The sequence below is a fragment of the Mastomys coucha genome, unplaced genomic scaffold, assembly GCF_008632895.1.
Source record: "Mastomys coucha isolate ucsf_1 unplaced genomic scaffold, UCSF_Mcou_1 pScaffold16, whole genome shotgun sequence".
NCBI lineage: Eukaryota > Metazoa > Chordata > Mammalia > Rodentia > Muridae > Mastomys > Mastomys coucha.
Window position 1 is genome coordinate 39405335 of NW_022196898.1, and position 25788 is coordinate 39431122.

General features: G+C 48.9%; 1 protein-coding gene across 4 annotated transcripts; it reads right to left on the reverse strand.

The window, feature by feature from the left end:
- Window positions 1-998: 998 nt before the first annotated feature.
- Window positions 999-17813, reverse strand: Npr1 (natriuretic peptide receptor 1). 4 transcript variants are annotated; one of them, XM_031374619.1, is made up of 23 exons: window positions 17671-17813; window positions 16161-17076; window positions 15097-15296; window positions 14369-14482; window positions 13791-13926; window positions 13406-13497; window positions 12388-12523; window positions 12113-12197; window positions 10634-10754; window positions 9999-10073; window positions 9718-9795; window positions 9324-9428; window positions 9015-9086; window positions 8758-8914; window positions 8300-8455; window positions 7907-8075; window positions 6942-7088; window positions 6180-6303; window positions 5981-6049; window positions 5094-5268; window positions 4815-4913; window positions 1704-1795; window positions 999-1580 (listed from the first exon to the last, which is right to left on the reverse strand). In XM_031374619.1, exons 2-23 carry the CDS (start codon window positions 16867-16869, stop codon window positions 1518-1520), a joined length of 3174 nt encoding a protein of 1057 aa, XP_031230479.1. In that variant the 5' UTR covers window positions 16870-17076; window positions 17671-17813; the 3' UTR covers window positions 999-1517. The 4 variants fall into 4 exon arrangements, with proteins under 4 accessions (XP_031230479.1, XP_031230478.1, XP_031230480.1 ...); XM_031374618.1 differs by having other exon boundaries at window positions 16161-17184; XM_031374620.1 differs by lacking the exon at window positions 17671-17813 and having other exon boundaries at window positions 12388-12493; window positions 16161-17539.
- Between the last annotated feature and the right edge of the window lie 7975 nt (window positions 17814-25788).

Here is a 25788-nt window from a genome sequence, read left to right on the forward strand (position 1 = left end):
ATTTATTTATTATTATATGTAAGTACATTGTAGCTGTCTTCAGACACACCAGAAGAGGGTGTCGTCAGATCTCATTATGAATGGTTGTGAGCCACCATGTGGTTGCTGGGAATTGAAATCAGGACCTTAAAAAGAGCAGTCAGTGCTCTTAACTAACAATTAGCCATCTCTCCAGCCCTTGGCTTTGTTTTTAAGGTAGCCTCAAATAGCACAAGCTGGCCTTGACGTCACTATGTGGCCAAAGCCGATCTTGAACTTACCTTCCTGCCTCTGCCTCCAAGGCAGTACCCAGAGTCTCAAGCACCCTAGGGAAGCATTCTATCAATTGAACTACATCCCCAACCCCTTAATTTGACTTTCTGAGAAAAAGCTTCAGACTGGCTTGGGTTGTAGCCCAGGGTAGCCTCCTCTCACAGCGGTCCTCCTGACTTAGCCTCCAAAATATTGAGATTACAGGTGTGAGCCAACATATAGGGCAGTTTTGTTTTGTTTTGAGCTAAGAGCTTATTAAACTGCTCAGGGCAGACTTGAATTAATTTTATAACCCCAGGCCAGCCTTGAACCATTGGTGTTCCTGTGTCAGTTTCAGTCAGTGGCTGGGATTATAGGCCTCCCTCTTTTTGCTTTAATTTTTAACAAGGGCAGTATCAACTGACCACCCACATAAACAAAAGTTTTTTGGGACTCTTAAAATTTTAGCACTGTTTGGGAATTCTGCGGTCTCTTCAGTTAAAAGTGTAAAGTTAGCTGGGGGTCAGGGGAGTGGTGCATGCCTTTAATCCCAGCACTAGGTAGGCAGATCTCTGTGAGTTCCAGGCCAGCCTGACCTACAGAGTGAGACAGCCAGGTCTACTACACAGGAGAGAGAAACCCTATCTCTCAGGATAAAAAAAAAAAAAAGTTTAAAATTAGTAAGAACAACAACAAAAAAGAAACAAAGTTGAAGGTAACTCTTTTGGAAGCAGAGGGTAGAGAAGCCCTCTACAGAAGAGACTGTGTCATAGGAAGAAAGACTTTAATGGTTTTTGCTCATAGGAGAAGCAAGGCAACTGGCAGCCTCTCTTCTCCCCAGTGCCCAGTGCTCTGTGTGGGAAGTCTGTGTGGGAAGCCGCTGGGGCAGGTGGTGGACTAGGAGTGAGGGGAGTGTTTGTGACACGGGACTGCCTGCCTCCTGCAAACTCCTAGAATCTCTCTCTCCTTCCTTCAGGTGGCAATTTCCCTCCCTCTAAGTCACAGGGGTGCTAAGTTGAGGGCGGAGAAGGAATCACTGCCCCCTGTCTAGGCAGCGGAGTAAGGGTGGGACGGGGCATATGTGCTCTGGGAGTGACTGGGTATTTCAGTCAGCCCTATAAACTTAGGGGTTCCCCTCCAGTCTCCACCATCTCCATTCTCTTTCAGAGGTCATATCTGGTGACCGCACTGGTCACGTCTCTAATCTTTCCACAGTGACTGGGCTGCTGTGGGAGAGGTGGAAGCTGGACACTTCTGTCATCTCTGGTGGGCAGGGTAGTAGTAGGTCAGCCTCTCGTGCTACATCCCCGCTCTCCTAGGAGCCAGTAGGTCCGAACCTTGCCTTTGCCCTGGAGAAAATAAAGAGGACGCTGGGTTAGGGAACTGAACACCCACTCGCCCACATCACTGGAGAAATTTAAGTTACAGGAGTGGCCTTGGGATCCTCTGGGATCTAAGGAGTTCTTCTCTACCTTCATTTCCACATCCCCTCGGAGCTCCAGCTCAAAACCGTCGAACTCTTCCAGCACAGCCTTGGTCTCCGAAGACAAGTGGATCTTGAGGGCTGAGAGGACAGGGGAGGAAGGTGAGGAGCCCAGGGTGGGAGCAGCAGGGTGCAAGCAAATGGAGACTGCAAACAGTCTCCTGGCACTTGTTTCCTTTAGCTCAGGAAGTCCCAGAAGATCCTCTGTAACACACACATACATTTACCACACACACTTGTGTTCTCCACAAGAGCAGTAAGAGCTCTTAACTGCTGAGCTGTCACTCTGGCCCTTCCAAGCCCCGTTTACCTCTCTTTTGAAGTAAGAGCTCATGTTATCTAAACTGACTTTGACCTCCTGACCTTCCTGCCTCCATTAGCCATGGATTGGAATGACAGGCAAACATCACCAAGTCTGGTTTATGTGCTGTATGGGATTGAACCCAGGGCTTTCTGCCTGCTGGGCAAGCACTCTCTGGAGTGAGTCAGATTCTCTGCTCAATGGACACTTTTTAAGCCATCAATTGCCAGATGAGACTCAATATTGGAAGGGATTACTGAGCATCTTTTTGACTGTGGAAAAACACTATGACACAGAGTTGCTTTTGAGACTTACCCGGCTCCCGAGGGGGCGTACAGCACTGGTTAGGAACCTACACTGCAGATGCTGCTCCAACTCAGTATGGAGCTCAGCTTGGATTAGCTCAGATAACTAAAATAAATGTTCTTTGTCTCCCTAGTCGGTCAAAGGCCTACAGAGACAGTGCTCATTTCAAAAGGTTGGGTGCTGTCTGAGAATTTAACTCCACTCTCATTCATCTGAGGTAGATTTTAAGCACCTCAAATGAGCAAATAAAGCACTCACATAGTATCTAAATGCAGTGGGGCACAAAGAAAACACTATGTAACCTGTTGGTGGAATCAGTTACTTGACACAACTCTCTCTCTCTCTCTCTCTCTCTCTCTCTCTCTGTATGTGTGTGTGTGTGTTAGTATGCATGCATGTATGCAAGTGTACACACCTGGAGGCAGAGGTGTGAATTTTGATTGTCTTTCTGTCAATCTCCACTTTACTGTTTGACACAGGCTCTCACTGAGCCTGGGCTCACTATGGAGCTCCTTGTTTGGGCTATCCTTGGCTAGCCGATGAACTCCAGGAGTCTGCCTGTAGAACTGTCCTCTGCATGTCCCTCCCGGCAGTGCCTGGGTTACATTGCTCTATGCCCTACTGGAGAGTCAAACTCAAGTCCTCATACTTAAACAGCACTTTACCCACTGAGCCATCTCTCTAGACATTCCACCTTAATACCACACACACCTTTTTGTGAAACATAGTTTCACACTGTGGCCAAGGCTAACCTAAAACTTGGAATCCTCCTGCCCCAGCCTCCCAAGTGCTGAGGTTACAGGAATGTACCACCTGCGTGGATGAGTATTCTCTTGTTATGACTGAAGAATTGAAATCTAGGACAGAACTGCCCAAACTGTCCTGTTGAGGACCTGTTCCCACTGAAGCCACTCTCACTCCACCGACCTGTGTCTTTGTGGTATCCCTTATTGCTAACCCACTTCTGAGAAGGTATTCTGTGAAGAACGATCTCTGAGAGGTGTTCTTTGCTACTGGTCAGCCCTAAATATAGGTACAAAGGGTATCAGCTAAACTCCACTTCTTTGGGCTTTTGGGGCTGGCTTCTTACTAATAGGCTCAGGTGAAGGTCACATGGCCTTCTAAGCCTGGTACTTGGTAGCTGCTTAATAACTATTTACTTTATTGAAAGTGTCAAATATAGCAGGGAACTGTCTGTAATTCCGGCACTTGGATGGCTAGTGTGAAAAGATTGAGATCAGCCTTGGTTTCAATAGGAACTCTGTCTCTATGTGATGATGACACATGCTATATGTGTTTAATCCTAACACTTGGGAGACAGAGGCAGGCAGATCTCTGTGAGTCTGAGACCAGACTGGTTCACAAATCAAGTTCAGGACAGTCAGGGCTGCTTGTTACACAAACAAAATGAGAGAGAGAGAGAGAGAGAGAGAGAGAGAGAGAGAGAGAGAGGGAGGGAGGGAGAGGGAGAAGAGAGAGAGAGAGTGAGAGAGACACACAGAGAGACAGAGATAAAGAGACACAGAGAGAGATTGAGATTCTCTGTTTCGCTGGGCGTGGTGGTGCATGCCTCTAATCCCAGCACTTGGGAGGCAGAGGCAGGTGGATTTCTGAGTTCGAGGCCAGCCTGGTCTACTGAGTGAGTTCCAGGACAGCCAGGGCTATACAGAGAAACCCTGTCTTGAAAAAACCAAAAAATAAAATAAAATAAAATAAAATAAAATTTAAAATAATGTTTATCCATTTTTGTATGTATGCATATATTCATGTGGGTATGTGTTGAATATGTGGAATTCAGAGGACAACTTGTGGAATCTATTCTTTCCTGGTACCATATGGGTCTCAGGGATCAATCTCAGGTCACCAGGCTTGGCCAGCAATCACCTTAACCCAGTGAGCCACCTCACCCACAAAATACCTATCTTGGTGGGTTTATGAGTACATTAAATAAATAAATATAATAATAACAACTATTATGATCATTATCATTATTATTAAATAGACTTTGTTTCCCAAGCTGGTGGCTTGGGCCTGTTATCTCAGCTACTTGGAGACAACCTCAGGAAATTTTTAAGTTCAAGACCAGCCTGAGTTGCTTAATGAGATCCACATTAAAATAAAGAATATAAATATCTTATATCACATACCTCAGTGTTAGGCCACTTGTTAAAGTCTCTTAAAAAATTGTGTTAGATTTTTTTGCTCAGATGTAAGCTAATGAAAATGCTTTGAAAACACTTCTGGTAGCTAACTGAGCTTTGGGGCTAAGGAGGGCTTAGTGCGTTTTCAACACCCTGTATACACACACACACACACACACACACACACACACACACACCAATAGTCTCGATTTACAATGTGGGAGATACGTGTATACAGGAAATCAGGGTAGGCAGAGAGAAGGAGAGAGCTAGCTGAGGAACTAGGTAGGCGAGAGCTGCAGTATGCACTGAGCAGTCGTCCTTCTCATTTCCTCCAGGAGGGCCATCCTACCTTCCCCATTAGACTCCATTCTTGAAGCTGTGTTGACCGTGTCTCCAAAGAGGCAGTACCGGGGCATCTTTAGCCCTACAACGCCAGCACACACGGGACCTGGGAGGGGAAAAGAAAGGACCAGAGTCCAGGGAAAGTTAGAGGAGGTAGGTGAGCACCCCAGAAGAGGTAGGAGTTGGGATATGTAGTCCCAGGGTATGTGGGGAGAGGCAGGGGATGAGGGTTTAGGCTTGGGCTTGTTCCTGAGTTTCAGCTTCTGGATGCCTTCTGTGGTCAGACCTGTGTGGATTCCAATGCGCAAGCGCAGCTGTTCCTGGGGCCTATGGCGGATGCGAAAGGAGCGTACAGCATCCAGCAGTGCAAGTGCCATTCGGGCCACCTCTCGGGCATGGAGCTGTCCATTCCGCACTGGGAGCCCTGACACCACCATGTAAGCATCACCAATGGTTTCCACCTGTCGGGCCCGGGAGAATGAAGGACAAGCTTTCCCTGTGTTACCAGCCTACATTCTGTCCCTATCAGCTGGCCTGTCACTGGACTCAGCCTTCAACCCCAGGTTCTCTGTCTGTTCCTGGGTCCCCCTGTGTGTTTCTGCCCATGTTCTTGGTCTTTGTTTTCTTTCTTTGTTACTGCTGCTGCTGCTGCTTCTCCTCCTCCTTCTCCTCCTCCTCCTCCTCCTCCTCCTCCTCCCCTCCCTCTTCCTTTCTCCTCTTCCTCTTCCTCCCCTCCCCCTCTTTCTCCTAGTCCTCCTCCTCTTCCTTCTCTTCCTTTGTTTTTTCTTTGTGTGTAGCTCTGGGGTCCTGTCCTGGAATTTGTTCTGTAGACAAGGCTGGCCTCAAACTCATAAGAGATTTCCCTCTCAAGTGGTTAAAGGTGTACACCACCACTGCCTGGCCTTGTTTTTTTTTGTTTTTTTTGTTTTTTTGTTTTTGTTTTTTTTTGTTTTTTTTTTTGAGATAGGGTTTCTCTGTGTATCTCTGGCTGTCCTGGAACTCACTCTGTAGACCAGGCTGGCCTTGAACTCAGAAATCCGCCTGCCTCTGCCTCCCAAGTGCTGGGATTAAAGGTGTGCATCACCATTGCCCAGCTGCCTGGCCCTTTTTTGTCTCAAAGCATCCCTCTGAACATTTTCTGCCTATCCTTCCTATCCCTATTCATACCCTCACCTTGTACACATCAAAGTTGTCTATGACAGCATCAAAACAGGTGTACAGATCATTGAGCAGGGTCACTACCTGGAAAGCAAAGGAAGCCAAGAGAAATAAATGGTGAATGAGGGCTCCCACCGGGGACAAGTGGGGAGTACTAACCAGATGGCCCAGCTGACCTACCTGGCCTGATGCCTGTGGCTGAACCCCAGCTTACCTGCATGGGTGTGCTCTCTGCTGAAAGAGCTGTAAAGCCCACGATATCACTGAAGTAGATAGTAACACTATCAAAGGCCTCAGCCTGCACTGTCTCGCCTCTCTTCAGCTGCTCAGCCACAGAGCTGAGGGGAGAGGGCAGGTAGAGAGCAGAAGGTGAGGTAAGGTGGGGACAGGGCTATATGGTGTGTGTGTGTGAGTGTGAGTGTGTGTGTGAGAGTGTGTGAGTATGAGTGTGTGTGAGTGTGTGAGAGTTTGTGAGAGTGTGTGAGTGAGTGTGTGAGTGAGTGTGTGCATGAGTGTATGTGAATGTGTGAGTATGTGAGTGTGAGTGTGTGTGAATGTGAGTGTGTGTGAGTGTGTGTATGTGAGAATGTGTGAGAGTGTGTGAGTGTGTGTGTGAGTGTGTGCGTGAGTGTGTGCATGAGTGTGTGTGAGTGTGTGAGTATGTGAGTGTGTGTGTGAGTGAGTATGAGTGAGTGTGTGTGAGTGTATGTGAGTGAGTGAGTGTGAGTGTGTGAGTGAGTATGTGTGAGTGTGAGTGTGTGTGAGTGTGTGAATGAGTGAGTGTGAGTGTGTGAATGAGTGTGTGAGTGAGTATGAGTGTGAGTGTGTGAGTGTGTATGTGTGAGTGTGTGAATGAGTGTGAGTGAGTGAGTGTGTGAGTGTGTGTGAGTGAGTGTGAGTGTGAGAGTGTGTGTGTGTGAGTGAGTGAGTGTGTGTGTGAGTGTGTGTGTGCTCGTGTGCAGAGTTTAGAACTCACTGAGGCAGAATCTGGTAAAGCAAAGCCTCAGCTTTGCGCTTCTCCTCCAGATAAGCCTGTGTTCTCTCCTCTACCAGCTCCTCCAGGTTGTTGGCGTACTGTTCCATGCGCGACAGCAGGTTGTCCAGGATGTTGCTACTGTTCTCCCTAGGGCGGATGAGATGAGATGACTGGTTCTGCGTGGCAGTGCCCACATTCAGGTGCTCACCATGCCTGCCCCTGCCCTTAAAGACAGGGCATCTCTAAGTAGTTTTAGCTGGATCTATTCACATTATGGATTTTAGATGAAAAGGACAGCTGGCTTTGAACCCACAGACCTGCTTCTACACCCAGCTGGATGTCTTATTTATTCTTATTGAACACAAGGGAGTTTGAAGGAGGTGGAGAGGGAGAGAAGCAGGGTGAGCCGAGGACAGTGACAGGCAGCAGAGAGACATGACTGGGAGAACTAGCCAGTGGGCATACTGGAAAAAAAACATAGAAGCACTAGGGTAGGAACTTTTTTTTTTTTTTTTTGGTTTTTCGAGACAGGGTTTCTCTGTATAGCCCTGGCTGTCCTGGAACTCACTCTGTAGACCAGGCTGGCCTCGAACTCAGAAATCCGCCTGCCTCTGCCTCCTAAGTGCTGGGATTAAAGGCGTGTGCCACCACCGCCCAGCTAGGGTAGGAGCTTTTGAGTAGGATTGAGACTATGGGAAGAGATGGGAAGAGGCCAGAGCTTTTGGCCCATATACTCTTATTTATCTCAAGTCTGGGGATCAGTACAGGGCCATGGGCAGGGATGGGTATGGGGTGTCAATGTTGGCAGAGGAAGGAGTAGTAAATGGTAAGGAGCTGTTGGGACAGCCAAGTCATACAGCTATGCAGATACCTATGAGTCTGTGATGGGCTGCAGTGGGCTGCCACCGTAGAGAAGGATTTAAGTGTGGGATTTATAGTGGCTATAGTGGGGAGAGACCACTGACTTGTTGAACTTGCGCAGCGCCAGGCGGATCTGCTGAAAGGGTGGCCGCTCCTGTGGGTCCTCTGCCCAGCACCGCTGCATCAGCTGCCCCAGTTCCTCTAGGTGGCTCTGCAGATCCATGGAGGGTCGAAATGGGGGCTGCTCACCCCGAGTCACACGCTCAATGATCTCTGTGTGAAAGGGGTATGCACTGAAGAGTGGCAAGCCTAGTTGGGCAACGAGCTGGGATAGACAGGTGGGGCAAGTCCAGGCCAGAGCAGAGTGGACTGGCCACAGGCAGCCACAGAGCAAAGGATAGTGGCTGACTCCCCACTCCAGAAGGAATGGTAGGGGTGTTTGGAGAAGTTCCCTCTCTGGAGGAGGATTTGTCAAGACTGGCTGGGATGATCCTCACCTTTTGGGCTAAGGTCCAAACCTTCCACATAGAAGACCCCACTTCTTAAGGCAATCTCCTGAAGGATGATACCAAAGCTGTACACATCCCCAGCTTGGGAGCCACGGGCAGGTGGCGAAGCCATTCGCAGGAGCTCAGGTGCCGTCCACAATTTTTCTGTGGATCAGAGGTCAGGAGTCATAGAAGGGATAAGGGACTTTACATTCTGGTAGGAAAAGAAAAACTAGCAAATGAATATCATATTTCATGGGTAATAAATGCTATAATAGGTGACACATGCCTTTAATCCTAGCACTTGGAAGGCAGAGGCAGGTGGATTTCTGGGTTCGAGGCCAGCCTGGTCTACAGAGTGAGTTCCAGGACAGCCAGGGCTACACAGAGAAACCCTGTCCCCAAAAAAACAAAACACAAAAAACAAAAACAAAACAAAACAACAACAACAAAAGAGTCTGACTCACTGGCAAAGAGGGTGTGTCCTTGCTCTGGCTCCGGGTCTCTGAAGCTCTCAAGCCCATAGTCTGTGATCTTTAACACAAAGCGCCCATCTACCACGCAGTTGGATGACTTGAGGTTCCCATGGGAACAAATGGCCCCATTGTGTAGAAAGAGCATTCCCTAGAAAATTTAGGAAGGCAAGAGGGCTCGGGCATCATCATGACTTCCAACCATGAGCAGCCCTTGCCTGGCATCCAGTGACCTCCTCTTCTGGACTCACCTTGACAATGTCATTGGTGAGTGAGTACCGAAACATCCAGTCCAGCGTAATACTCTCATTCTCTAGAATGTCCTGCTGGGGCAGCAAGAGTCAGACCCTCCTGGGAGTAGGAGGAGGGTACAAGGGAGCTACTGGCGTAAGCTTAGACACCTGGATTTACTGTAGTGCCATGCCTGCCCCCAACTCCCATTCACAGGGATGGCCAAGAAAGACCAGAAAGAGGGAGCTTATCTGGGCTCACACGGTCAATGGGGTAAGAGACAGGGCTAGAACCCAGGCTTCTTGGCACACTCCCTCTTTCCCACTCACCTGTAGGCTCCCACGGGGACAGTACTCTGTGAGGATACAGATGTTGGGAGGGTCGGTACAAGCACCCACAAATCTGGTCAAGTGCTCATTCTGCACATCCCGCATCTGCAGGTCAGGGCAGCATCAAGGGCCTGGCAGAGGCTTCAAACCTCACCCAGTCACATTCTCAGAATCTGCTCCCTAACCCCTTGATTTCCTGGCTGTACCGGTGAGGACAACCCATCTGGACCCTGGAGGACCCAGTGATCTCTCATGACTGAGCTCCTTCATGCTACCCACAAGACTCAAGGGCCCATCCCAGATGTATAGATCCCCCTCCATAATCAGTTCTGCTGGCTGTCTTGGAGTACCCATGGGGCCCTTCCCAAGCTACAGCCTCGTTCCCCTAAATTACATGTTTAAGTTCAAACAGGACTTTCCGCGTCAACTCAATGCGTTTCCGGTTCACACGTTTCACAGCCACAAGGTTACCCTGAGCAAGAAATAAATGGAGACTTATTATTCAGGAGATGACCCAAGACCCCCATCTGCTTCTGAAACCCATCCATGACCCCAGCTCTCTACCTGCCCTGAGACCACCCCTGTCCCCTGGCAGCCCACCTCAGAACCATTTCTTAGTCCTCAGAGCACACTCTACCCGGGTCCCAAGGATCAACAATCTTTCCCCAGACCTACCTTATAGTATGCTGTCTTGGCAAAGACTTGGAACTGACCCTCCGTGGTTAGTAGGGAGCCATAATTGGAGCCTCGCTACAGAGATGAACAATAGTTATTCACTGGTTAGCCCAGAGGTCATTCTGCATCCTGGAAGTTCTAGATTCAATCGCACTGCCCCTTATCTGTTTACCCTACCCTCCAGAGATAGGTACTCGCTCTTTAGCTCAGGTTGCCCTGGAACTTGTGGCAATGCTACTGCCTCAGCCTCCCAGGCTAGGATGGACAGCAGGTGGGAGCTACCAATACTAGTTCCCACCCTCCTTTGTGTAGTGTATTAGACTCATACCTGTGTGTTTACTTAGACCTTTGAGAGGGCATTGTTACAGAGGCTGTAACTGCAACCCTCATCTAAGACAACGTCAGAGTGAGCAAGTGAAGGCAGAGCTGGAGGTAGACCTGTTCTTTTGTTTTGGTTTTGGTTTTATGAGACAGGGTCTCCTTCTGTAGCACGGGCTAGCCTCGGACCTACAGCAATCTTCCCATCTTAACCTCTCAAGTCTTGGGTTAAGGTGAGTTAAGAAGCACCTTCTGCTAACTCATCAGCCATTGCTCTTACTACTCAGCTATTCCTCCAGAGACAGTATTGTCCTCACCCCGCTCAGGGTCAGCCGGCTGCCAGCGCTCCGAAGGTGCCTCTCCAGGCTGCTGGGCTGCAAGTCCTCCCAGCGCACCCGCCACAACTCTGACACCAGCTCCTTTTCCAGCTGCATCTTCCTGGAATGTGAAACCTGCACCTGAGCCCCTAGCCCTGGTGGGGCTCAGAGAACGAGGACATCCCCCATGCTAAGAGATGCTTAAGGGAGTCCTGTTCTCAGAGCTGAGAGCTGGGAGGCTTGGGGCCTGAGGGAGGTTCTAACTCACAGGGATCTTATCCCAGAGGGAGAAGTCACTTCAGTTTCATCCTTTGGAAACTAGAGACCTTCATATCTTTTTTTTTTTTTTTTTTTTTTTTTTTTTTAATGAGATAGGGTTGTGCCTAGAACTCACTCTGTAGACCAGGCTGGCCTTGAACTCACAGAGATCCACCTGTCTCTACCACCCCAGTGCTGGGAGTAAAGCTATGCTTTCCACACCCAGCTTCTACTTTATTTTTTTGTTTGTTTGGTTGGTTGGTTTTTCGAGACAGGGTTTCTCTGTATAACCCTGGCTGTCCTGGAACTCACTCTGTAGACCAGGCTGGCCTCAAACTCAGAAATCCGCCTGCCTCTGCCTCCCAAGTGCTGGGATTAAAGGTGTGCGCACCACCACTGGCCGGCCTGTTTGTTTGTTTTTTCAAGACAGGATTTCTCTATATAGTTCTGGCTGTCCTGAAAAACTCATTCTGTAGACCAGGCTGAGATTAAAGGCGTCCCTGCTACTTCATTCTTAATCATTACAGGATGCGGTGTCCTGAGTGTGGAAGTGCCTGGCGCACACGGCCAGTCAGCACTGCTTTCTTCCCTCCCCTTTCCTGTTTCCTTGTCCCCCTCTGGGTTTTCATTCCCACCGGAGGCCAGGAGTAGACTCTCTCACCCCTCTTTCCCAGTCTAGGCTCAGCACCTAGCTCTCAGCAGCGTTTGTCATCCAGAACCAACTCCTTTGGGTCAGTAGCTGAAGTCAGTATTTGTTTGTTTGTTTTTTTTTGTTTTTTGATTCGAGATCTCTCTGTGTAGCCCTGGCTGTCCTGGAAAAACTCTCTGTAGACCAGGCTGGACTTGAACTCACAGATTCATCTGCATCTGCCTCCGGAGTGCTGGGATTAAAGGCCTGAACCACCACTGCCCGGCCACCTGAAGGTTTTGAACTACTGTTTGCTATCTGGCCTGAGCAAAGGATGCCAGTTCCACATGGGCATCTGCTCTGCTCTGAAATCACATCGCAGCTACTTTATGGCTTTAACCCAGCCTGAACTAACCGGACCAATCCGATCCATGCTTTCCAGACTCCAGTCTGGAGCTTCTGCCTCCTCGCAGAGGGAATGAAAGAAGTATTCTTTCCCCACAGTAGGCTCCCTCCCAGGCCTACCCTCCTCCCGCTTCCTTCTGTGTTCCTGTCTCCCCAGCCTCACCTACCGCCCCCGTGCCTTAACTTACCTGTATATGAAGAAAGACACAATCAGAAAGCTAATCAGAGAGAGGCTGCCCACCAAAGCCAGAACCTCCAGTGTGGAAAAGTGGTCTGTGGGAGAGTCCAAGTTGTAGAAGAGAGACTAGGGTTAGACAACGGGAAGGAGGAATCGTCTCGTAGTCAGTTAACTGATATGATGAAGGAAGGGAAGTAAACTCTGAAGCTCAGAAGCCTCTGTTTAACTCCCCTGAGGAGGAGGCAGTGGCTCCACAAATGGATTCTGGAAGCATGGGCCGCTCACCTTGGTTGCAGGCTGGGTTCTCATTGTCAAAGCCACATTTAGGGACGTCAGGAGGTGGGTATCCCAGAGGCCAGTATAATTTGTGTTCTGACACAGCCATCAGCTCCTGGGAAGTACCATTAAAGTTCAGGACAGCCTGAGAGAGAACAGGAGAGGTGAGTGCCTGTAGCCTCCTGTACCATCTTGCCTCCTGTTTGACAACCTACTTCCAGGACCCGCACCTGGGCTACGAACTACTCACTAGGTCCCTGCTGTGACTATCTATGAGTCTTCAAACCCATACCCATGGCATGAAGGGGCAAAAACTTGAACACTCAAAGTCTTTGCAGAGAAAACACCCATAGGGAACCCCATTGGAAACCCCAACCCTACACTCAGGGAGTTGGTATTGGTTGCAAGGCAGAAATAATTCCTCAGGGACAGTTCCAGGCCTAATTCCTCTATGTCCTTGCCAGGAGGCCTTCACTGGTAGATCTGAATCTTGGTGCTTTTGACCTCTGTCCCTTCCTGTCCTTGCTACATTTACACAGCTGCATACATGCATTCTTCTTGGCCCAAGTCCCTGTCTCAGCTAGGATGATGTCCCACCTGTCTTAGGAACTCAAGGGAAGGACTCTATATTCCCTCCTCAGACCTGGGGGTCCCTGAGGGTGGAAGTCTGTGCCTCTCATCATTTTGGTTGCTTTCAGACTGAGGAGTTGAGCCTGCCTTATTTAGTATCTCATAGCTGTCCACAGAATAAGCAGATACCTGGGGAGGCTGTGGGGTGGAGTGGGGTTAGGAGGATGAGTTGCCATTCTTTTTTTTTTTTTTTTTTTTTGTGGTTTTTCGAGACAGGGTTTCTCTGTATAGCCCTGGCTGTCCTGGAACTCACTCTGTAGACCAGGCTGGCCTCGAACTCAGAAATCCACCTGCCTCTGCCTCCCAAGTGCTGGGATTAAAGGCGTGCGCCACCACCGCCCGGCTCGAGTTGCCATTCTTGCTAGGCATTGTCTTCTTGGTGTACGTGTGAACTTACCCTGAAGGCACCAGTCTCTGGATCCATATCCCAGAGGGAGAAATCAGTGTCCCGATCTCCATTTCTATCAATTTTCAGGTATCCTGTCACACCTAGGGCCATAGGGGAGGAAGGCTGTGTTTTGAAATAATGGAGGCTCAGAGATGCTTCATCTCAACACCCCCTGCTCCCCCCACCCTAGAGATGTAGACACTAGTGTGAATATCTGCACAACAGTGAAAAGGATGATTGTGCTGACTGTGGGGATGGCAGACTCGACATGCAGAATATTTTGAAACTTTGGAGACCCCCCTGGGTAACACAGGCTTTTTGTAGTCTTCTATTGGGGCTCCTCTCTCACTTCCAGCCCCAAGGCAGCCCATTCCACTTAATTCTAGGCCCTGACCTTGGAAGCTTCGATTCCACATTCGCTGAGTGATGTTCTCTCCATCAGTGACAGTGCCCCCCTGTGCCAGAGTCTCTGTCACTGCCTGGGCATAGAGCAGGAGCCCATCGTGGAAGGAGGCTGGGATGATATTTTTCTGTAGAAGCAAGCAGAGCTCAGACAGGGTGGATAGAAAAGGGCTCAGAGTGACAAAGTGTAGCACTATGGGCAGGGAACTGGGCAAGGGTTGGGGGAGGTAATGGGAGCTTGTAAGGGCATAGAGAAAACAACCATATTCCACACAAACATGACTGCCTAAAAGATACTTTGGCATCTACAGTTCTCCCGACTCTGAGTCATGCTAGGTAGATAGGGCAGGATACGCCACTTGCAAATCCCTGATGAGGACTTTAGGTTCAAGGGTTACATTTGCTACTGTCCCCTCCACTATCAGGAGAGATACAGAAATAACAGGAAGGGAGAAAGGGGAGATGGGATGCTGGAATGTCTGAGAGAGGAGGCTAGAGTGACAGAGAACCATAAGTTAGGGTCTGGAGAGCCACACTGGAGGATCCTAGGACCCCCTCCCCTCCTCCTACCAGGCCTTCCTCCATGGTGAAGTTGAACTTCTCGTCAGCCAAGCGTTTTAGCTGCTTCAGGAATTCCGAGTACTCGGGATTATCGGGATCTTTGTAAGTAATAATTTTGGCAGCCTAGAGAAGGAATCATTGAAAAGAGGAATGGTAGGAACTGACTCCAGTCCTTCCTGTATCCTGGAGTCCCAGTCATCTGAGGTCCCACTTCCCAGATCAGCCTGTTTAGGTCGGGATCGAGTTGAATGGCTTGGTGTGGTAGCACAAGCCTTTAATCCTAGCACTCAGGAGGCAGAAGCAAGAGAATCTTTTGAGTTTTGAGACCAGCCTGGTCTGTATGAGTTCTAGGACAACAAGGAATACACAGAGAGTTTTTGACTCAAAACAAAACAACAACAAAAACAAAAACCAAAATAAATAATAAATATTAACTAAGACAAAGATCAAATTGAACCCTGTGTCCTGCGTGAGATGGACCCTGTGCTTGAGCAAAAGGATTTAAGTGCTGTTTAGTCCACGGGCTTTGAATATCCTCCTACTTCAGGCCTATAAAAAATATCTGTTTAGCCTCTGGGCTCTCAAGTCCCTAAAGTCCATGAAGTGCATGGTTCAACTCTAAGGCTATCAAAAACCCATTTTCTGGAATCATTTCACATGTGTAAGGGCAAAGTGGCCAGAAATGATGTATCAACAGCTCAGAGTCCTACACCTGGGCTTCAAACCTCAGCACTCACCTGAAAGGCCTGGCGGGCTCTCCTGTCCTGCCCATCTCCCCTTTCCCAGGGCTTCCGGGGAACAGGGCCCTGAGCACCCTGAAGGCTTTGCCCAAACACATCCAGGTGGAAGAAAACATAGTCCTCCCCAGTCAGGCCAGCATCCAGGGCCAGAAGCATCAGATTCCTGAAGGCATCTGGAGAACTGCAGATGTAGATAACTGAAGGAAAAGGAGGAAGAAGAGGAGAAGGTGGAGGAGAGAGAGGAGAGAGACGAGAAGGGGAGAGAAGAGAGAGAGAGAAAGAAGAGAAGAGAAGAGAAGAGAGAAGAGAGAGGGAGAGAGAAAGAGAAAGGAGAGAGAAGAGGAGAGAGAGGAGGAGAGAGAGGACAAAAGAGAGAGAGAGAGAACCACATGAATGAACACACAGCACACAAAGTACAAGGGAGAGAATTCTGATTTGTGGTCTTTAAAGGACAGCAACTCCTGGCTCAGTCTGGGCCTTGTCAAGAGAACTTGAGAGATGGGAGAAGGAGGTGTGTGGGGTAGGAAGAGATAGAGAGGAATGAGAGGAAGGAAGAGAAGGTGGGGCAAGGGGTGTGTGTGTGTGTGTGTGTGTGTGTGTGTGTGTATCGGGAGTGGGAGGGGGGGTGGGGTGGGGAGGACCAAGACTGCAGGAAGAATCAGAGAATGGCCAGCGGGAGAAGGGTCCTGAGAGCTCGAGAGCTCGTGTGGGAGCAATAGAAGAAACTGGAGGAGAGAGAATGTGGTAGGGTAGAGCAAAAACAGGAGGGAGAAGAGCCAGGAAGCTGAGGGCGCAGTAGCGCTAGAACTAGGCCCTTCCGTGCTTAAGTCCAGAAAAGTACGCAGCAGGAAAGGTCACGGGAGACAGGAGGGGAGGGGGAGAGGGTAGGAATGCAAACCCCGCGCAGAGAGAAAGAACTAGAAACTTCCGAGGTAGGAAAGTAGTGTTAGGCCAGACTCTAAGAGGAGGAAGCCTGGCCCCCCAAAGAAGGAATGCCAGGCTGTGGACTGGCTGGAGATCAGGCCGCGCGAGCCAGCCGTCCGGTGGGTAGGCAGCCTCACCTCTGCCCTTCCGCTGCACGGTCCGCAGTAGCTTGGTGTAGTGGTCCGGGTCGCCCTCGACGAACTCCTGGTGATTCACTGTTATGTTGAGGCGCTCGCGCACCCGCATGTATAGCCCCTCCACTATGAAGAAGCAAGGCCGGTCGTCGCCCAGCCGATCTGCATAGAGCACCAGCGCCTGGTGCTCCCAGCCCAGCCGTCGATGCAGCGCCGTCACGAAATCGCCCAGCTTGACGTGGCTAGGTCCCGTGCGGGTGGTTAGCGCGTACTCATCCTTGACCCCGATGCCCAAAGCCGGGGCACCGGCGGTCAGCAGCGGCACCCGCCAGTGCGCGGTGAAGCGCCCCACCGGGGCAGCGGAATACACGCAGCCGGGGCCCAGGAACACGGCGGGGCTGTGCTCCCACTTGAGGTCCACCGCGGCCAGCGGCGCGGCGGTGTCTGAGCAGACGCCCGCCGCGTTCTCGCTGCTGCCCAGCACCATGCGGACCGTCCAACCCGGCAGCAAGTCCGGCCGAGCCTTCACCCGCTCGAGAGCCAGTTCCACGGCCGGCCCCACGCGCGCCCAGGACCACGGGTACGAGGTGTTCGTCAGCGGCAGCACCACAGCCACGGTCAGGTCGCCCGCGTGGCCGCCCCGGAGCAGAAGCAGCGGCGGCAGCAGCAGCAGCGCCCTTAGGCGCGGACGGACGCGTCGGGAACCCGGCATGGCCTCAGCGAGCGCAGCGACGGGGCAGCGCTGGCACCATGGTCTGATCGCCGTCCTCAGGCTCAGCGACGAGGGTCGAGCGTCTAGAGCTCCCGAGCCGGAGCGAGGGAGCGGGGTGGGGTGGCTTGAAGCCGCAGCCCCGAGGGCACACTGCCTGCTTGCCGAGGCTGTGACGACGGATCCGGACCGTCGAGCAGGAGCGCTAACCTGGGAGCGTCCGAGAGCGGAGGGCGCTTCAGAGCAGGTGGGAGCGAGCGCAGCACCCGAAGGGATGGAGAGCGAGCGAGCGAGCGAGCGAGCGAACGAGAGGGCGATCTAGGGAGAGCGAGGCGAGAGGGAGCGCCAGCGAGGAAAGGGGAGTGTGCGCTCGCGCTTGCCCCTGGAGTGTGCCAGAAGGGGCGTCCGGCTGGCCCAAGTCTCCGGCCAGCCGTTCCGGAGGCGGGAGGGGGGGTGGGGTGGGGTGGGGGGACCGGACCACAAGGTCCCGAGCCAGGCAGCGAATCCTCCCCTCCCAGATTCGGTGACAAGAGAGCCGGGGGAGCCAATCCCGGCTCTTTAACTCCTTCCTCCCAGCCCTGGCTAGGGCTGGCTCCCACCCTCGATTGCGCGCCAGTTATTGCTGACCCTCTTCCCGCTGCGCTGTCGCTGCGCGAGGTTTCCCTCCCCTGGCAGCACCCGCGGGCGGGGCGCCTAGGCCTCCGGGGGTGGGGTGGGGGTGGGTGGTGGTGGTCAGGGCGGAGGAAGGGTGTGAGGAAGCTGCCCCCACCCCCTGACTCCCCCTCCTGTGTCTCCCTCTTCTACCTGGCTCCTAGGGAAGAGGAAAGTAGAGGCTTGTTTGGATCTTGGCCGGAAAAGGTGTGTGTGGCTCTAGGAGTTTGGGAGGGTTTCTGGAAAAGGCAATCAAGTAGAGGCGAGCCAGAGTCCGGGTTACCCAGTCCATCAATGAGTACCTCCCCTTTCTTCTTCGCCGCCTCCCAGATCGCGCTGATTAACAGAGCAAGATGACCAGGTGGGAGGGTGGAGTTAACTCTTTAGTTCCCAATATAATGATGGAAACTGGGGAGAGAGAGTGGGGTGGCTAGAGAAGAGATGTAGCATCGTGTGAGTGTTTTGTGTAGAAGACTATTAAAATGGGACTGTGAAGTTCTGGTTGGAAATGACCTCGGGAAGAATAAATGAAGGAGCGAGTCTGGGGCTTTGGGACAGAACGTCACGGGATTAGTCTGCCCTCTAATGGTCATCCGGATTCATTAACCGTATTGAGCCATCTTCTTCGCCAACCTTGAGCCCAAACAGGATCTTAAGGTCAGCAAACATTTCAAGAGGACCGGCTGTGTCAAGTGCCAGTTAAATGCTGACAGCATAAGGATGAAATATACAATATATATTATATATGTTTTGAGAACAAATAACCATAACTTTAAGCACTGCAAAAGAGACAGGGATATGCCCAGAGACCGATATAAGGGCTATTAATTCTACCTGGATTGGAGCCAGGAAAACTTCCAAAGAGAAAAAAAACCTCACCGAGGGTCAAAGGATGAAAAAGGGTATTTGGGATTGGAGATATCGTTCAGCAGTTAAGAATGTTTATTGTCCTTCCAGAAGACCAGAGTTCAGTTCCTAGCGCCTACATCAAGTAGCTCATAACCATTATTCCTTCTCCAGAGTGTGTGTGTGTGTGTGTGTTACACACACACCTGGCATACAAACACATTTGTATGATTTAAAATAAATCTAGTTAAGAAAGGGGGAAAAGGTATTATGTAGAGAGAGCAAACTGCTAAAGTCTATTTTCTTTTTTTTTTTCTTTCTTTTTTTTTTTCCTTTCTTTTTTGGTTTTTCGAGACAGGGTTTCTCTGTAAAGCCCTGGAAGTCCTGGAACTCTCTCTGTAGACCAGGCTGGCCTCGAACTTAGAAATCTGCCTGCCTCTGCCTCCCAAGTGCTGGGATTAAAGGCATGTGCCACCACTGCCTGGCTTTTTTTCCTTTTTTTTTTTTTTTTTTTTTTTTTTTTTTTTTTAAGTCTATTTTCTATACATGAAGTGTTAAGATCTTTTTTATGGAGACAGCCTTGCAGTCTCTCAATTTTATTTAATTATCCTCATTCATATTTATTTTTATTTTTTATTTAATTATCCATGCTTTAAAAAACATCAGATGGCTGGATGGTAGTGGCACATGCCTTTACTCACAGAGCTTCTGGGGCAGAAGCAGGCAGATTTCTTAGTTCAAGGCCAGCCTGGTCTAGAGTGAGTTCCAGGGCTACACAAAGAAATACAGGCCGGGCGGTGGTGGCGCAAGCCTTTAATCCCAGCACTTGGGAGGCAGAGGCAGGCGGATTTCTGAGTTTGAGGCCAGCCTGGTCTACAGAGTGAGTTCCAGGACAGCCAGAGCTACACAGAGAAACCCTGTCTCGAAAAACAAAAAACAAACAAACAAAAAAGAAATAAAGAATAGCAGATGACTTGTAAATATTTGTGTTTGGTGGGTTTTTTTTTTTAGTAGTTTTTCTTAAATTTTATTTTAAGTCTCTGTGAGTATATTCATGTAAGTGGAAAGCCAGAAGGCAGGGATCCCCTGGAGCTGGAGTTCCAGACATTGTCAGTCATATTCCCAGGTGCTGGGAGCAGAACTGAAGACTGCCAGTACAGAGGTGAGTTCTGACTGCTAGGGCCTTCTCTATGCCCCTGATCAAACAAACAAACAAACAAACAAAACCAAAAAAAACCAAAAAACAAATTATTTTATTTTTGTGTGTGTGTGTGTGTGTGTGTGTATGTGTGTGTGCAAGTACCTTTAGAGGCCTGAAGAGGGCTTTTGATTCCCTAGAGCTAGAGTTTCAAGTAGTTGTGAACTACCCCACACAGATGCTAGGAACCCAGCTTGGACAAGTCCTCTGTAGCAGCAGCAGGTTCTCTTACCCACTGAGCCACTTCTCCATCCCCCTATTTTTCCTGAATTATTGAAAAGTTAGCAATGGAGGCCCTGTGTCTTTTACAGCACAATCAATGGGAGAAATGCCCACGGCCTCCCTGATGATGATGGCCCCCCAGTTTCTACTCACCTTATCTCAAGTACATTACCTGACTGCTATAGGGGTCTGCATTGTCAGTCCTGAGAGGGGAAGTGGGAGTGACTGAGCAGGAAGTAGGCCAGAGGAAATGAGGTCAGTAAAGCTTTTGTGTGACAGGTGTTTGTTACTCGGTAGGAAACAGAATAGAGTTCCCATGTAGAGGCGTATAGAAGATGGGAGCTGTTTTGTAAACGGGGTCAGTGGGACTCTGAGAAGAGAAGAGACATTGACTTCTTTAGTTGATAAACTAAAACAAGGGGTTTGGGTGGATGGCAGTTTATTGAATATGCAGTGCCTATAGATAACCAAGGAGGGGTTCCCGTATGCTTCTGCTGAAGCTGGAGCTTGGGAGAAGTGACTGGATTAAAAACATCATCAGGTCACTGAGTTCTTGTCAGTATGGTGGACTAAACCTGGAGCTGCAAATAGCTAAAATGTTGGTTGGATTTTTTTTTTTTTTAAAGATGAGCAGAGATAATCTAATCAGGAAGCTTTTAGTGGCTGTCAGCTAAGGTTGGAGGTAGAGTTCTAGGACTAAGGCTTGGGGCTTGTCTTAGTCAGGGTTTCTATTCCTGCACAAACATCATGACCAAGAAGCAAGTTGGGGAGGAAAGGGTTTATTGAGCTTACTTCCATATTACTGTTCATCACCAGAGGAAGCCAGGACTGGAACTCAAGCAGGTCAGGAAGCAGGAGCTGATGCAGAGGCCATGGAGAAATGTTTCTTACTGGCTTGCTTCCCCTGGCTTGCTCAGCCTGCTCTCTTATAGAATCGAAGACTTCCAGCCCAGGGATGGCACCACCCACAAGGGGGCCTCCCCCCTTGATCACTAATTGAGAAAATGCCCCACAGCTGGGTCTCATGGAGGCACTTCTTCTCTGTGATAACTCTAGCCTGTGTCAAGTTGACACACAAAACCAGCCAGTACAGGACTACAGTGAAAAGAATAGATGTTGAGTATTCCCTTCTTCCTCCTCCCTTCCCCTCACCAGCATTTACACTGCCCTTCCTATAGGTCTTTAGGGTAGCAGTGCCCTCATGGACCTCAAAAGGCCCTCCTTCCTCTATCCCCTCATCCACACGCCAGTGAGCAAAGGTACGCCTTGCACACATCAGGTCACACTTGTGGTCTGGGTGATCCCAGGCCTCAGCAATGGCACTGGTGCTGTTCAGCATGCACACAGCTCACTGTGGCTGGTCTAGGTCTCTATCAGGCAACAGTGGGAGAGGTGTGTGCCAGCTTGAGGCCATCAGAGTATGAGACTACAAGCTACATGCTGTACGTGGTCTCAGTGGTGGCAAACATAACATTGACATCTTTAGGAACCACATCACCAGACTGAAACAGGCATCACCCCCCGCCCCCGTGATTACTATGGTGAGGTCACACATTGTCATATGATTGGCTAGCTCAATGTAAGTATTTGTGATCTTTGCTGAAGAAACTTGCTCCTGATAGGCTTTCTCAGCAGAGAAGACAGGGGCATATGCAGGAAGATGGAAATGGAAATCCATCAAATGGGAGGGGACAGTGATGGAAGATAGGAACTGCCTAAAGTGACAATTAAGGTTAATGTAGATTGGGTGCTCAATATTGGGGTTTCTATGACAGATGTCATAGATGACCTCATTGTCTACCATGAAGACCCTGTCAGAGTGCTCCAAGATAGGGAAGGGGAAGTTGTAGGGTTCAAAGACAGTTGTGGGACAGGAGAAGAGGCTCAGCGGGTAAGAGCACTGAGTGTTTTTCCGAAGGTCCTGAGTTCAAATCCCACAACCACATGGTGGTTCACAACCATCCGTGTAATGAGATCAAACTCAGTCAGTGCTCTTCACTGCTGAGCCATCTCTCCAGCCCTTTTTTTTTTTTTTTTTTTTTTTTTTTTTTTTTTTTTTTTTTTTTTGGTTTTTTGAGACAGGGTTTCTCTGTATAACCCTGGCTGTTCTGGAACTCACTCTGTAGACCAGGCTGGCCTCAAACTCAGAAATCCACCTGTCTCTGCCTCCCAAGTGCTGGGATTAAAGGCATGTGCCACCACTGCCCAGCTGGGTCCCACCTTTAATAACTGTTGTCAGCACACACTTGTCAGCACTCATCTCACTAAATGAGACAGTGGAGAAGTTATCTCCTCCTATGATGGTCTTATCACTTGGCATTTGCTCATCATACTGGTCAGTATGGACACAGATGTACTCCTGTAAGTCCCTGCAGGTTAAGAGTCAACAGAAGGAACCACCAGGTCCTGGGTACCTTCCCCTATAAGCAAGAATCAGGTAAATGATGCACTGAGAAAAATAAAAGACTTCTTGTTCAATATCCTCAGTCATTAGGGGAATGAAAATTAAAATTATTTTGAGATTCTATCTTATATTGTCAGAATGGTTATTATCGATAGCACAAGTGATAGCTCATGTTGGGAAGGGTGTGGAACATGGGGGAACCTTCCTCCATTGCTGGTGGGAGTGCAAACTAGTACAGCCACTAGTGAAATCAATATGGCAGTTCCTTAGAGAATTGGAAATCAATCTACTTCAAGACTAAGCTATACTACTTTTGGGCATATACCCAAAGGATGCTCTGTCCTACCACAGCACACTTGCTCAACCATATCCATTGCATTTTTTTTAAAGATTTATTTTTATTTTACATTTATGAACTACAATAACTGTGTATATGAGTGTTTGCCTGCATGCTCTGGCCCCACTCGCTCTGGCCCCGCTCTGTAGCTGTCTTCAGACACACCAGAAAGGGTGTCAGATCTCATTACAGGTGGTTGTGAGCCACCATGTGGTTGCTGGGATTCGGACTCAGGACCTTTGGAAGAGCAGTCAGTGCTCTTACCCGCTGAGCCATCTTGTCAGCCCCGCTTTTTTTTTTTTTTTTTTTTGTAATAGCCAGAGACTGGAAATAACCTAGATGTCCTTCAACATCTAGGTTAAAGATGAATAATGAAAATGTAGCACATTTACACAGTGAATTTAAAAACAATGACATCATAAAATTTGCAGGCAAATGGATGGAACTAGAAAAGATTATCCTGAGTGAAATAGCCCAGACCCAGAAAGACAAACATGGTATATACTCATAAGTAGACATCAGCTGTTAGGTCAAGTACAATCATGCTACAGTCTTCCTGGGGAGGGTAAATAAAATAGATTTCATCTGTGGGCAGGGATGGGAATAGGAGGGATTAGCCAGGGGGTGGGCGAAATGGAATGATAGAGTCCTGGGAGAGATGACTGGGATTGGGAGGCATTTGGGGGTTGATGTAGAGACTCAGTGCAATGGACACTGCCTGGACTCTGTGAGCTGACCCTAGTGAAGCCTCCTATTGATGGAGGGTACGGAGCACGAACTAGCCATCTTCTGTAACCAGGCAAGGCTCCAAGCAGTGGGAATAGGACACCAGCCCAGCCACAAAACTTTCGACATACAATCTGTTGTGCCTACAAGACATGCTGGGGCAATGGTGGCATGGTGCAGAACTTGTGGAAGTGGTCAACCAATGACTGGTCCAACTTGTGGCCCACTACAGTAGAGGGATTCCAAGTCTGACACTCCCTGGAGGACCAGGAACCAGCCCAGAGACCTAGGATAGAACCAAAAACAATTGGCCAAAAAATCAAAACAAAACAAAACAAGTCAATGTAATGTCCTAATGATATTCTGACACTCATAGATTGGTGCCTAGCCTAATAGTCATCAGAGAGGCCCCCTCCAGCAACTGATGGGAGCAGATGCAGAGGCCCACGACCAAACACGAGGGGGATCCAAGGGAACCCTGAAGAAGAGGGGGAAGAAAGATTGAAGAAGCCAGAGGGGTAAAGGACACTACAAGAACAGAAAATCTGTCTCTTCCAGCAGAGTGGAGAATCTGCAGACAAATCAGCACCCATCTATCTAATAACACCCTGCTAAATCCTAAAAACAAAACAATCCCCCATTTTACAGAATCAAGGCTGAATGGGGCTCACAGAAACTGAAGCAGTAAATCCAATCCACATATGGGTCCAAGCTAGGTGGTCTGCATATACTTTATGATTGTGTAGCTTGGTATTCTTGTGGGACTCCGAACATTGGAAGTGGGTGTTGTCTCTGACTCTTTTGCCTGCACTTGAGACCCTTCTCCTTGTACTGGGTTGTCAAGTCCAACCATGATATGAGGGTTTGTGTCCAGTCTTATTGTAATCTTATTGTAGGCCAAATTCAATGGATATCCTTGGGAGACCTGCTCACTTTCTCCCTCCCCTCCCCACTCTGAAGGGAAACAAATTAGTTGATCTGGGGAAGAGAGAAGTGAGGAACTGAGAGGAGTGGAGAGAGGAGATCTTTGTGAGTTCCATTATCAGCCAGAGATTACAGGAAATACTGTAAAACACAACAAAACAAAATAAAAGAAACAAAAAAAACTAAGGCAGAGCTTGGTGGCCATGCACTGGGGAGGCAGAGGCAGGCAGATCTCTCAGTTCAAGGCCAGCTTGGTTTATAGAGCAAACTCTAGGACAATCAGCCAAGGCAACATAGAGAAACCCTGCCTCAAAAAACCCCAAGACAAACCAAACAACCCAATAAACAAAAAACAAAGACAAACAAAACCAAATATCGAACTCCAAAAAACTCAGAAGAGTCTCACCATGGGACAAGTGAAAGAAGCCAGACTTCCTCCTCCTCCCTCCCCTCCCCAAGCTGGGTCTTGGAGATGCAAAGGCCAGAAAAACCATGAGGACTTTTCAGTCCGCTGCACCTACTCTGGCTGACCTGGAACTCACAAAGAGAAGCAAGAGAACTGACTCCTGCAAGCTGTCCTCTGATCTCTGTGTGCAAGCCATGGCACAGACATGCATACACACCCATAAATAAATACAAGAAATAAAGATGATAATTTAAAAGTTAAAAGAAAATAACAGGCAGAGTGGGATAGTGGCACCAACTGGGTTGTACTCCCTGCAGCGGTTGGCAGGCTGCAGCAGGAAGAGTTCTGAGTATTCGGCTAACTACCTTGGTCTATATAGCAAGTTCCAGGCAAAGTTTACACAGAGAGACTATGTGGAGTAGATCCTAAGGACCCAGGAAAAGGTAGAAGACTCACCTGGACTTGGCTGTGGCATGATCTCCCCACCTCAAATCATGCACACATAGTAATGGATAAACTTTATTTTTTGCAACAGCTTAAAATGTTTTAGATGTACTTATTTTATGCGTATGAATGTTTTGCTAGCGTATATGTCTGTGCACCATGCGCATGCCTGATGCCTGTGGATGTCAGAGAACTATGTTCGACACCCTGGAACTGGAGCACAGACAGTTGTGAGCCACTGTATGGGTAAAGGGAATTGACACTTCTTGGTCCTCTGCAAGAGTAAAATAACAAGCGTTCTTAACTTCTGGGCCATCTCTCCAGGCCCTAAGTAAATAAACTCTTATAACAACAACAACAACAATAATAAATTTATTATTTATAAATTTATTATTATTATTATTATTATTATTATTATTATTGAGATAGGGTTTCTCTATGCAGCCCTGGCTGTACTGGAACTTGCTCTGTAGATTAAAGGCCAGCCTTGAATTCAGAGATCTGCCTGCCTCTGCCTCCCTAGTGCTGGGATTAAAGGCCTGCACCACAAGGTCAGGTTTAAAGATTTATTTTATGTTAAGTTATGTGTGTATATGTATACATGCTTGTGTGTACAATGCCCCAGAGGGTAGAAGAGATTGGCTGAACTCTAGTCCCCTGAAAGAGCAGTGTACGTTCTTGACTGCTGAGCCATCTCTGCTCTGCATCAGCCCCAATAAAAAGAAAATCTAAAGGCGAACTTAACCCATGATAGTAGAAATCCA